The sequence below is a fragment of the Pantherophis guttatus genome, chromosome 4 (assembly GCF_059756535.1).
Source record: "Pantherophis guttatus breed Tessera chromosome 4, ASM5975653v1, whole genome shotgun sequence".
In the NCBI taxonomy this organism is placed as follows: domain Eukaryota; kingdom Metazoa; phylum Chordata; class Lepidosauria; order Squamata; family Colubridae; genus Pantherophis; species Pantherophis guttatus.
In genome coordinates this window covers 142,118,265-142,130,961 of record NC_142066.1, presented here as the reverse complement: position 1 = coordinate 142,130,961, position 12,697 = coordinate 142,118,265, and the positions used below count along the sequence as shown (strand labels likewise).

Genomic DNA, 12,697 nt, shown 5'->3' with positions numbered 1-12,697 from the left:
GAAACATCATAAGACAAAGTTTGGTTAAAAAAAATATGGTACCTTTTTAAAAAACAAGTTTTTAAAGTCTGCAACTTCACTATTAACTTGACTGTCAAATACTTTTTACTCTAGAGACAACTATAATAAGAAAGATTTAATCACATATGTCAATTTGGTGTATCTGGACTCAGAGATTAAGAGCACAGTAGGAATTGTTCAGTGAAGTTAGGAATTCACCATAGTTGATATATTTACAGTTTGCTGAAAGAATAAAAAGTGACCTCGAGAGGGACCTTGAAAAAAAGATGACAAAACCAAGATAATATACTACGACATATATATCGATATAAAATGATCAAAATGTGACAAGGAGATGGAAACAATTAAAAGCTGAAAGATAAAGTAGGTGCAAAATTTCTGTAGGACAATGGGAAGTGTTATAGACAACTCCTTTAAACAAAACATGTAGATTACATTTTTTCCCTCCCAGAAATCTACTTCAGTTATAATCCAGTATTTGTGCCATTATTACTTTGATAAATATCAACAATGTTTTCCCGTTCGTTTAATTATACTGAGCACTGTATCAGATCCAGCAACTCCAGCATTTGTTTCTGAATACACAAGATTAAAAAAATAAATCAAAATTTCAAGGGCGTAATGGGATTTTTAAGACAATTAACTAATTGTTTTAAGCGCAGGAATGTGGATAAATATGTTAATGCAGAGAAGGGGGAAGTTGTATAGTTTAATGACCATTATATTCAAGGCAGAAAGTCCAATGTTTCGTTTCTTGTATATGTATCTGGCAAAATTCTGCAAATATATTGAAGTTCTGGAAGGTGGGGAAATATCTTAGAAAGTGGGGGAATATTTTAGAAGAAGCCAGTGGCAATTCACTTACATGTTGACTCCAAAAAATATGGATGGATATTCACTAAATAAGTCATCATTAGGTCATCAAAAGTTTAATGTGACACAAGGGAGAATTTAGTTTGTCTGTGACTTTTAAGCGAAGCCTTAATAGGCAAAAAAATAACACAAGAATATTGAGTTACTGTAAAGGGGGATAAATCTCACAAATAGAAACAATTTTCTATCTTCTCATCGTTCCCATCACTCTTCTTCTCATTGTTCTTCTCATCGTTCCCATCACCCATCTCCTTCCACTTATGACTGTATGACTGTAATTTTGTTGCTGATATCCTTACGATTTATATTGATATTGTTTCCTGATTGCTTATTTGTACCCTATGACTATCAATAAGTGTTGTACCTTATGATTCTTGATGAATCTTTTCTTTTATGTACACTGAGAGCATTTGCATCAAGACAAATTCCTTGTGTGTCCAATCACTCTTGGCCAATAAAAAATTCTATTCTATTCTATTCTATTCTATTCTATTCTATTCTATTCTATTCTATTCTATTCTATTCTATTCTATTCTATTCTATTCTATTCTATTCTCTCACTTATTTAGTGAATGTTATTGAAATACAGGTAGTCCTTGATTTATGACCACAATTGAGCCCAAAATTTCTGTTGATAACCAAGATATTTGCTAAGTAAATTTTGCTCCATTTTATGACCTTTCTTGCCAAGTTGTTGAAGGAAGCACAGCACTTGTTAAATTAGTAACATGGTTGTTAAGTGAACATGACTTTGCTTGTCAGAAGGTTGCAAAAGGTAGCCTCATGACCCCAGAACATTGCAACTATCATAAATAGGAGTCAGTTGCCAAGTATTTGGATTTCAATCACTTAACCATGGGGATGTTTTGATGGTTGCATGTGTGAAAAACAGTCATAAGTGGCTTTTTCAGTGATTTTGTAACTTTGAACAGACACTAAATGAACTGTTGTATGTGGAGGAATACCTGAATTGAAAATGGCTTTAGTCTCAACATAAGGTTGAAGTCTATGCAAATTCACATAGTTTACTTATGGAAACAAAACTGAGATAAACTTACCATATCTAAATACATCTAGTCATTTAAATATTGATGTGCTTCAAAACAAATGGTTTATGTCCATGCTATTCCATAAGCCCTGCTTACCAAGATGGTGCTAAAGCTACGACTGAAAATACAACAAAAACATCACTTGATATGTGATGTATGTTGATATGTGTTTACCGTATTTTTTGGAGTATAAGACGCACTGGAGTATAAGATGCGCCTACCTTTTTTGGTGAGGAAAAGAAGAAAAAGAAATCTCTCTCTGACTCTGAGCAATTTTGCCTCATTGCAGTGAACAGCCTGCTTTACTTTCGTTTTTGTTTTTAGCATAGCTTGGTTAGCACAAGGAAAAAAAAAATCTGCTCCAGCAATTTACCTCTTTGCAGCAAGCAGCAGAGCCTTGCGCAAAACAGCTGAGAGCAAATCAGCTGAGAGTCGGGAGGCCGATCCAATCAACTTGTGCTAATTAGGCTGCGCTGAAGCTGAAAGCAGCTGTTTTGCCTTGCTGCTTGCTTGCAAGGATATAACTGCTGCGAGACAGAGGCCAAAGGGTGGGGGCCAGTGGGTGGGCGGGGCTACTCGGTGTATAAGATGCACCTAAATTTTCACCCCCTTTTAGGTGGGAAAAAGGTGTGTCTTATACTCCGAAAAATATGGAATATTGATACGTGAAAAACTAGCTAAGAAGGAAGCAAACTTTAAGATGCCAGGTTTTTTTTAAAGATGCAAGTTTAGTTTATAGTGATTGTTTCAATACAGTTCTTCTCAAACACTGTGGTTAAATACACCGAAAGTGAAGGTGACTCCGACCCCATTAGCCTTCTTGAAGGCCCTTAAACATGACAATTTTGTCAACTACTGTAGGATCCTGTGATAAAGTGGTATCTACTAGATCAGTGGTCCCAACCTTTTGGGCATCAGGGACCAGTTCCCTGGAGAGTGGATTTTCCGTGGATTGGAGTGGGTATGGTTTTACATGCTGCCTGTATCCCATGGATGGGGCTTGGCTTATTTGCATGGCCTGGTTTCTGGCATGCTGCGGACCAGTGCTGGTCCATGGACCAGGGATTTGGGACCTCTGTGCTATGTTACAGCATAATTCATTAAAAACAGATTTTTACATATTCTTTTTATGTTGAGTTTTTATTCTTTTAATTTATTCTGGTTGCATTTGTAATATGGTAATGAATTTTAATGTATGTGCTTTGTTTTATTATGTATATTGCCCCAAAACACTGTGTGATATTGGTGCATAGATTGGTCTGTCTGTCTGTCTGTCTGTCTGTCTCTCTCTCTCTCTCACTCATCCACCCACCCACCCATCTAAATTTGGCCACCCACTCATTCTCAGTGACTCTGTAGTTTACAAAAATAATGATAGATAGATCTCTGATCCATGTGAAATCCAATGTACACATCGGGAGATAGGGCAAGAAATGACTGTCTACCCTCCATTTCATTCCCAAATAGATCTGTTGAGTCAGTAGTCTTAGGTGGGTAGACATTTCAAATATAGAGGTGTTAAAACTTTGTTTTGGCCACACACTATAGCTGACACATACTGGTATTAGTAGTTTTTTATAGTTAAGAGTTATATGGTATACCCAGAGGTGGGCTGGTGGGGGTTCGGAATAATCTCTAGCTAAGATTCTGTGCAGTTCAGAGAACCCCCAAATCCCACTCCTGGCTGGCCACGCCTACCAACTCCCTCCCAGGAATCCCCACACAGCCCATTTTGGATGCAGATAAGTGCAGGCCACACATGGAGGCTTGGGGAGGGCAAAAAACGGGCCTACCAGATGTTTGGGAAGAGGGCCTCCAGAGCCCAGGGAGGGCAAAAACAAGAGGTCAACTAGGCCACGCCCACAATGGCCATGCCCACCCAGCAACCGGGCAGAGAACCCCTTACTAAAATTTTTAAAGCCCACCCTTGGGTATACCTATTTGAATTCCTGAAATGTTTCTACTGACTGAAATCATTAATCAGATAACTGGCTTATCTGATTCTGAGCCCTGGACAGCTTTTCACAGAGGACTATTATGATAATTGACCTCTTTGCTATTTTAATTTACTTCCCTGTTTCCAGGCTTAATTATGCTTGAGAAAGAATAGTGATTTCCCAGGCCTAATTTTAATATTTTTAGTTTTGCATGATCCTTGTAAACTCACTATGATATTTTCTCTATCAGATATTCAGATATTCAGTGTTGCATAATAGCCATTTATCATAATGTATACTTTTGAGAAATTTGGTATTATATATATATACACATATACATTAAATATATACATTTAAAGTTATGTTTTTTCTCTACTTCAAGAGTCCTTGATTCTGGACTATAATAATTAACTAGATGACTAGAAGTTCTTCTTTTTTATGCAAATAGTTACTTGTGTAGGGGCAAGATTTCCATTTATGTGAGAACCAGACATATTTTAAGTTTTATTTTATTTAAGATTTAAATTTTACTTTGAGTTTTTAGTCCATAATAAGAGGAGAAAAGAGTATGTATGTTATTTGTAAAAATAATAAAGGTGGAATAAAAATCTAATAAACAGTGGTTCTGTAGTAAACTAGAAGTAAGATAAGATTATGCAATTGAAATAGATGTATAGTCTCTGAAGATCCTAGTGTTGGTAGTTTGAAGATGTACATACACATGTTCCGAAAGAGGTAATTTAATGGAAATTGAAAGATGATCCAGGATTATTCAGACAATCCTGTTTCAAAAGTACACACAGGAAATTATAATTATCAGTCAATATAGAAATGGGAATTAACTCTTCATTATCTTTCTGACTTGTTTTCAAGGATGATTATCAGCTCACTCAAAAGTTGTCATATAGTAAATTCACATCAGTAAATTAAGGCTTTGGAGTGAGTTTCATTCCCATTAATTTATTTTGCTTGTCTTGACTTTTATCTTACCTTTACACCATTTCAATTAATTTAATAATTGTTTCTGGCTTTTAGTAATTGCAAATACATTTCTGACATAAAGAGGAAAGGTCTGTATCTGACCTGCTGCCTTTTACCAAAGGCTTTTGGATATATGTGCTAGTAGCACAAAGAGAAATTTCTAGGGCCTGCTTCAGAGCCTGTTGTACCCCCTACTTACATTTTAATAAAAGTTTAGTTCTGTTTTATTTTGATAGACAGATGGGCACACATGGGCACATCTTGAGTTTATAATGGCAGACAGAAACTTACAGGCATCAGGCAGAAAATAAATACTGCTTTCTTAATGTATTCCGACCGGTGCCCTAATGCAATTAAGAGTCTCAAGCCATCTGGCAATAAAAATCCAGTCTTTAATTAGGAGCACCATGTCAGCATTACCTAGGTGAAGCCAACTCTGACTTCACCCCTTCACCCCTTGCCTCTAACCCTGTTTCTGCCTCCTCCTCTCCCTCCAAAATCTGTCACTTGGTCACATTCCCCAACGAGGTAATTTCGCGGTATTGTAGAAGTCACTCCCTCCAGGCATTGCTGGTATCCACAGAGATAACCTTGATTTGCTCAGCCAGAATGTGTCTTGTTATGACTGAGGAGTAAATTCCTTGGTGCAGCTGCGAGGCACGATTTCCCATCCCCCTGCCTATGGCAACTCGAGAGCAGGTCAGGGAAGCTTCACTAGTTGACATTCCGGTGGATTTGATTCTAAAGAGAAACCAGATAACAATGCTATACCTAAGATATTCACTAAATTAGCCAAACCCTGTCTCATTCATTTTGGAGGAAGTGTTTAACACACATCCAGGTTGAAAGGATTAGCTGGCGACATCACCGGTGCCCAGGGCACATTAGTGGGTGCTCCTTACATATACCTATCAAGGAGCTGGAGTGAATGATGGGAGGTCACCCCACCATACAACAGTACTTGGGTCTTGAATGTGGGTTTGCTAACCTCCAACCCAGAATCCTAACGATACGAAGCACATGCTTCTTGCATGACTGCTTAATTAGCTGGATTCATCTTTTGTTGGTCATGATGTTTTTGGCTGTTCACCGCCCTGAGTCCTTTGGGAGAAGGGCGGAATAGAAATCTAATAAAATAAATGAATAAAATGATGAAACAGGGAGTTTGGGAGTATTCGTTAGGTAGTCCTCTACTTACAACTATTCATTTAGCAACTGTTTGAAGTTACAGTAGCATAAAAAAGTGACTCATCACACCATACCAATGGTCCTGTGTTCAGAATGCAGGTTCTTGGCATCAGGCATGTATTTATGACCCTGGGGTTATCAAATTGCCATATGTAACCATCTCAGCTAGCTTCCAGTAAGCAAAGCCAATGGGGGAAATCATATTTACTCACTGACCATGTGATTCACTTAATAACTGCAGTGATTTGCTTAACAAAAAAGGTCATAAAATGAGGCACAGTTCAATGAATAGCCATCCTGCTTAGGAATGGAAATTCTGGTCCCGATTGTAGTTGTAAGTCAAGGATCCCTTGAAGTTCTACAGAAGATTTGCAGTGCAAATATTCCAAACAAACTCATTTTGTTTATTGATCAGTCAGTCTTGGAGAGCTATCTTTTAAAGTCTTGCTCTAAGGTTGCTGTTCTTAGACAATATTTTTTGCTTTGGCTTTATATCATAGGAGTTTCCTCCCTTTGTTTTGAAACAGAAAGATGAAAATTACAGAAGTCTCCCTCGGGACACCAGTGCCTGGTCTTCTAACCAATTTCAGAGGGATAATGCTCGTTCTTCACTAAGTGCCACTCATCCCATGGTAGATAAATGGCTGGAGAGACAAGAACAGGTAACATATATCTGTTTAAGATAATCTAGTATGAAATATTAATTTTATATACCTTCACAATCATACAGGCACACAGAGGTAGGCAATTTAGTGGACTCTGGGAAGTTCTGAATTTTAGTTTCCATTAATGCCCTCTATTTATCCCATATATATATTAAACTAGTTTGGCTTCTGAACAATTGATCATGATCAGAAATATAGAGATCTCTTAAGCACAATAAGTTATAATTTCAGTTTATGGAAGGCAGTTTGGTCTAGTGGTTAAGGCACCAGACTAAAAAGCAGGATGCTTTGAGTTCTAGTCCTGCCTTAAGCATGAAAACTGGCTTGGTAATTTTGGGCCAGTCACTCTGACTCAGTGCAGTCCTCCTCATAGAGGTTGTAGTGGTGAAAATACGAGGGGAAAGAAGAATATGTGCTCATCACCTTGAGTTATTTATAAAAACGATAATGGTGGGATAAATAAAATCTATAAATAAGTCTCAATGATGGCCTTTCTCATTTAAGGATAGAAGCACTGAGCTCTAGAATTCCAGTGTATTTTAATAAAACTGGATGAAAACAGTGTGCCAGTTCTAGAGATTTCAGTCTTGATCTAAAGGAGCCATGGTGGCGCAGTAATTAGAATGCAGCATTGCAGGCTAATTCTGCCAACTGCCAGCAGTTCGATCCTGACTGGCTCAAACCTTTGATTCAGCCTTTCATCCTTCCGAAGTTGGTAAAATGAGGACCCAGGATATAGGAGCCATATGCTGACTCTGAAAACTGCTTAGCAAGGATTATAAAGCACTATGAAGCACTATATAAGTCCAAGTACCATTGCTATTAAGTTTTGTATCTGTTATTATTGGTCTGTATTAGTTCATATTTCATATGAAAATCAAATATATAATGCACTTCCCTTAAAAAAATCTGTATATATCCACCTCTTTGTAAATGGACAGGATATACATGAATTCCCCATCTACAGCTAAACTGTTCATATGTAATACAAAGGACTTCTGTCAGTGTCATCTAACAGTAACAGAATTGGAAGTGACCTTGGAGGTTATCTAGTCCAACCCCCTGTGAGGCTGTAGCATAGAATACAAAGTGAGGAGTTCTCCTATTGTCAAACTTTTCTTTAAAGAAACATTCACTACTAATTTGCCCCTTAATGAAGTTAGGTTACATGAAATGGAAAATCACGAATTGTGTTTTGTCCTGAATCTTGAAATATCATTTATAGGGCAGATTAAAGCAGTGAGTGCCAGTAATATGGACTATTAATTAGAATGTAGTGGTAAGCTCACTTGTTTGATGGTTTTGCACGGTGCAAGCAAACTGTTCATTTGACAAGCGGGCAACAGCATTTAACGTGGCAATTGAATTAGATCTGTTAATCTCATAATCTTGTTTTGATTCTGTAGAACGTCATGGCCACACCCAACTTTAGTATACCAAGATGATAAACTTGGCTGTAAATACATTGCACACTGGCTCTGACATTTACCTCAGAGGGCTCCCTGTTCACATTTCTCTTTTCTTCACTGGAAAAACATCAAACACACAAAATCCTTTTAACATTTTTGTGCAGTTTTGTTGACTTTGGATGGCAGTAAAACTCATATAGTATTTCTTAGTCTCACGTTCGTTACTTAAACTGAAGATTCTAAAGCTATTCTTACGGTTATTATTTTCTTTTTCTTTTGTCATTAAATTACATGTTCGTTTTTGAAAGCAAGTTGAATCAGGAGTCTTACTGGGTGACCTTCTAGGAAATGTATTCCATTTGCATATTTGAATACATTTCAAATACAGTTATGCCTTGTAGTGTTCTAACCCAAAATTTAAATAAGACATTTATTTTCAAGAAAGTTAAATTGCTATTGAGATAGAAGTGATAAAACAAGTCAGAATTTCATTCCATAACTGAGTGTTTTTTTCTTTAAGTATTTTTCTGTGGTGGTTTTAAAAAAATCTATTATATTTGATGTTAATGAGTTTGCATGTACCTAGAAAGAAAGAATTCTTTGGTGATTTCATATCAGCGGGATAATTAATTAAACTGAAATTGTGTAACAGGGCATGAACAACGGAAACAAATCCATAATGAGAAAAGACTGGAATAAAGTACTGGACAGGGTGATGAGGTTTTGCGTATGAAAAATATTAACTCTGCTTAAAAATTCTAATCCTCTTCTCTCTTTCTCCTTTTAAAAGTAGAAAGTATTCAGACATTTAATAATACTTATTAAATCGAGTTGATTTAAATCAAGCCTTTTTAGTAGTGATTTAAATCGTAATTTAATTTGACTTGATTTAAATCAAATCCACCCTGGTGCATGGACACGTTGTCTGACAGAAGGGATCATTCAGTCAGTTTGTTATGTAAACTGAGATTATTTTGTGCCGTATTGTACTGTTTACTATTTAACTTCTTCCTGCAATTTTAAATTCAGGAGGTAATTTTCATTTGAGTTTTGTTACATTTATGTCGTACATCATCATTATTGTCTGAGTGTTTCATTAGTATTAAATGCAAGGCTATTTTAGTACTGAGTGTTGCATTAGTACTAAAACTAAATGTTTAAATACACTAAAACATCATCTTTACATGTTTGCCAGCATTGAGTTCCATTAAGTCCAGTTTTTAGGATTTAGTTTGGATTGTATACACACACACACAGAAAGGCGGGTAGTGGAAGAGGGAGAGAAAAACTCCCAGTGAATAACAGTGAAAATTTGGCTTTAGTAAAGAGTGAGTGAATGTTGTTCAACAATATCCTTAATTACTATAGTGCCCAGCTAATGCATAAGTGAAATACATTAGTAGAATTAAAACTTCGTATTTTTATTCCCTTGCTAGGTAATACAGTTAATGAATATAGATCTGACCAAATTAAGATTATTTATTTTAATGCTTTACATCATTGTAAAACTTTTAGCATAGCATGGGCTCTTCAAACTTTAATAGAAGCAATCCTCGCAGCCACTTCAAAGATTGGGAAGATTAAAAGTTTCAAGTGCATTAAAGCAATTCCCTTAATTGTATCTGTAGAGGATATTATATCTTCTGCTATAGATTTCTTTGTTTACAATTCACAAAGTACTAGCTAGAAGCCCTTTTTGAACTTGGTACTTAGGGACATTTTCACCGCTGAACTACTTTATAAATAGTTCAAAATACTAGCTCATCATTTGAACCCAAGAAATGGCTAGTGCCTATCAGAGACATTTTCCATTCCTCATCCTTTCATTTTTTGATGAGCTACTTTTAATTTTTTTAAAAATGAAATTGATGAAATTCACTGATAGGGTTTGTCCTGGGATTTGATGACTTTTACATGGGGCTAGAGAAGTTGGGAGTGGATATCAATTATCAATTGGTTATAGTAATTAGAATTCAAAGATTCGTAGTTGATATACCTAAGAATGGGGAGGAGAAGGAGGAAAAGGGCAACCAAGTTACTGTCTTGAATTTTTCTCAGAGGCATTTGTTTAGACAGTATTGAATTGGTAGCTCTTTCATTCAGCTACCACTGTGTGAAGAGATATCACATCCTTGTGGACTTTCTAGATCAGGGGTCTGCAACCTTAAACACTCAAGGAGCCATTTGGACCTGTTTCTCATAGAAAAGAAAACACCGGGAGCCACAAAACCCTTCCCATGCCTGACTATTTCTTGAGTGGACACAAAACTAGCATACTGTATGCAGTTGAATTAAACATTCTATTTTCTTCTGAAACTTTTCTTTTCTTGGATTTATCAATAGTTGAAAAGCTAAAAAAATTGTGTGCTGGTGGATGTTGCACATTGGCAGTTGTGATGCATATTTTGAGTGACAGGGAGCCACAGCAGAGGGATGAAAGAGCCACATGCGGCTCCAGAGCCTCAGGTTGCTGACCCCTGTTCTAGATGTTTGCAGATCTTCACTGCTTCATGTTTTCAGAGCTCTATATCAGATATACATATAAAGTCAGAGATGCTGACACAAACTTGTAGTTTTATATAAATAAATATATTTTACATCTATATATACATCAGACAAGATAGTCAGGCAAACAGGCGCATCATGAGGTAAATCACAGAGCATACAGAGCACACAGAAGAAAAAGGCAGGTGGAAAAGGGAAATTCCTACACACTCACAGCAACCAATCACAGTGCAGATTGCCTACAGGAGCCAGTATTCTTCAACCAATCAACCAAAACTGTGTGTTCTGGTTGACTGCACAACTCCACTAGTCCAGCGACTAAATTTAAATATCTCAATCCTATAAAGGTGACTTAAAATCTTCATGTGATATCTTTAAAGTGAGTCCTTTAAAGATTTACAAGATTGTACTCTAATGCATCCTCCTTCCATGGACTGTCTTATACCAGTGCTAAGAAAAGTTATATTGAGGAAAAACATGAATATTAAGTGTGTTATGTGGAAAATACATCTTATCGAGAATTCTTCTACAGGTAGAGAAAGGGAAATTATGTTGTAGAACAAAATATTGGAAAATTTAGTTTATTTTAATACCTGACAACAGCAGTGTAGACTGATTTGATGCTCCATGTTTCCTTTGTATAAGAGAAAGAAACCAGGACAGAAAAACGCCATAAATGGTGCCCAAGGTAGCATTCATCCTTTTCAAAATCTACCCATTGATCTGCAATCAGTTTGAAACTTAGTATTTTATCTGCCAATCTTGAGGTCCTGGGTTATTATTGCAGAAAGATAGGACTGAAAGCCTTATCCTCTTCCTGTTGGATATTTCATGTTTCCTTGTTAATTTAGACTTTGACAAGGAGATGGACAAAGAGGCATGAGCAGAAATTTCCAATGCAAGGCTGAGAAATATTTGACTAAGGTGGCTTCCCATTTATAGGTGTTACCTTTTTTTCTGTTTGTACATTTTAATTTTTTACTGTCCTAATTTATAATAATCGTTTATAATAATAGTGCTTTTATGAGTCTTTTATAAAGTTATTTTAATATTGTGGCTTGACTTGACTGTTCTTTTGTCACCCACAGCAAAGACAGATAAATTTGATAAATGAACCAATAAATGCACGAACGAATGAATTAAAACTTAAGAGGCACACAGATTATCAGAATCTTTTCAACTAAAGGCCCTAAAGCAATGGTGAAATTCAATTTTTTTTACTACCAGTTCTGTGGGATGGCTTCGTGGGCATGGCAGGGGAAGGATACTGCAAAATCTCCATTCCCACTCTACTCTGGGGCCACCCAGAGGTGATATTTGCCAGTCTCCATACTATTCAAAATTTTCGCTACCAGTTCTCTGAACTGCTCAAAATTTCTGCTACCAGTTCTCCATAACCTGTCAGAACCTGCTGGATTTCACCCCTGCCCTAAAGGTTGTAAATTCTTTTCCTAATGTTTATTCATTTACATCCTGCCTTTATTATCTTTATAAATGGCTCAAGATGGCAAATATACATAATATTCCTTCCTTCTCCTATTTTCCCCGTATCAACAGTCCTGTTAGGTGTTTGAGCTGAGAGGAAGAGCGACTGGCCCCATCTCATACCTAAGGTGGAACTAGAATTCCCAGTCCCAGATTTCTAGGCTAGCACCTTTAACCACTAGATTGAACAGGCTTGACAAACTTTCTTTGCAGATTTTTTATAGTATTCACATATAAAGCACTATAATGATATAAACACAGAGTATGTTTGTTTTCCAAAATGACAAAGTGGGCTTTCATCCATGAACCCTTTTTACATCTGACATTTGTTCATGTTAAAAGGGCTGCAAGCCTTCACATTGTGTTGGCAATCATATTAGCATGCAACTGTTCATCTGGAATCTTTCTTCCAGAAGGAGGGGTGAATAAAGAATTACATCTCTTTTTTTGGAGCAAAATGACATTGGAACAAATTGTAGCATGCACAGCACAGCAGCGTGGCAGCTATTTGGAGTGTAGAAAGTTTGAAAGTCAGTACATATAAAGGAACAATAATCTGCTGGTGGAACATTCTGCTCATTTCA

General features: G+C 36.6%; 1 protein-coding gene across 18 annotated transcripts in view; it reads left to right on the top strand.

Annotated features, from left to right (window-relative positions):
• Positions 1 to 12,697, top strand: part of PARD3 (par-3 family cell polarity regulator) — a 650,052-nt gene that overhangs the window by 329,456 nt on the left and 307,899 nt on the right. For 12 of the 18 annotated variants that reach the window (XM_087893015.1, XM_087893013.1, XM_087893011.1 and 9 more), the window contains one exon: positions 6,577 to 6,711. The exons of the other annotated variants lie outside the window; for them this stretch is intronic. In XM_087893015.1, the coding sequence (XP_087749141.1) occupies positions 6,577 to 6,711 (135 nt within the window). The remainder of the gene's footprint in view (positions 1 to 6,576; positions 6,712 to 12,697) is intronic. 18 annotated transcript variants of the gene reach the window in all.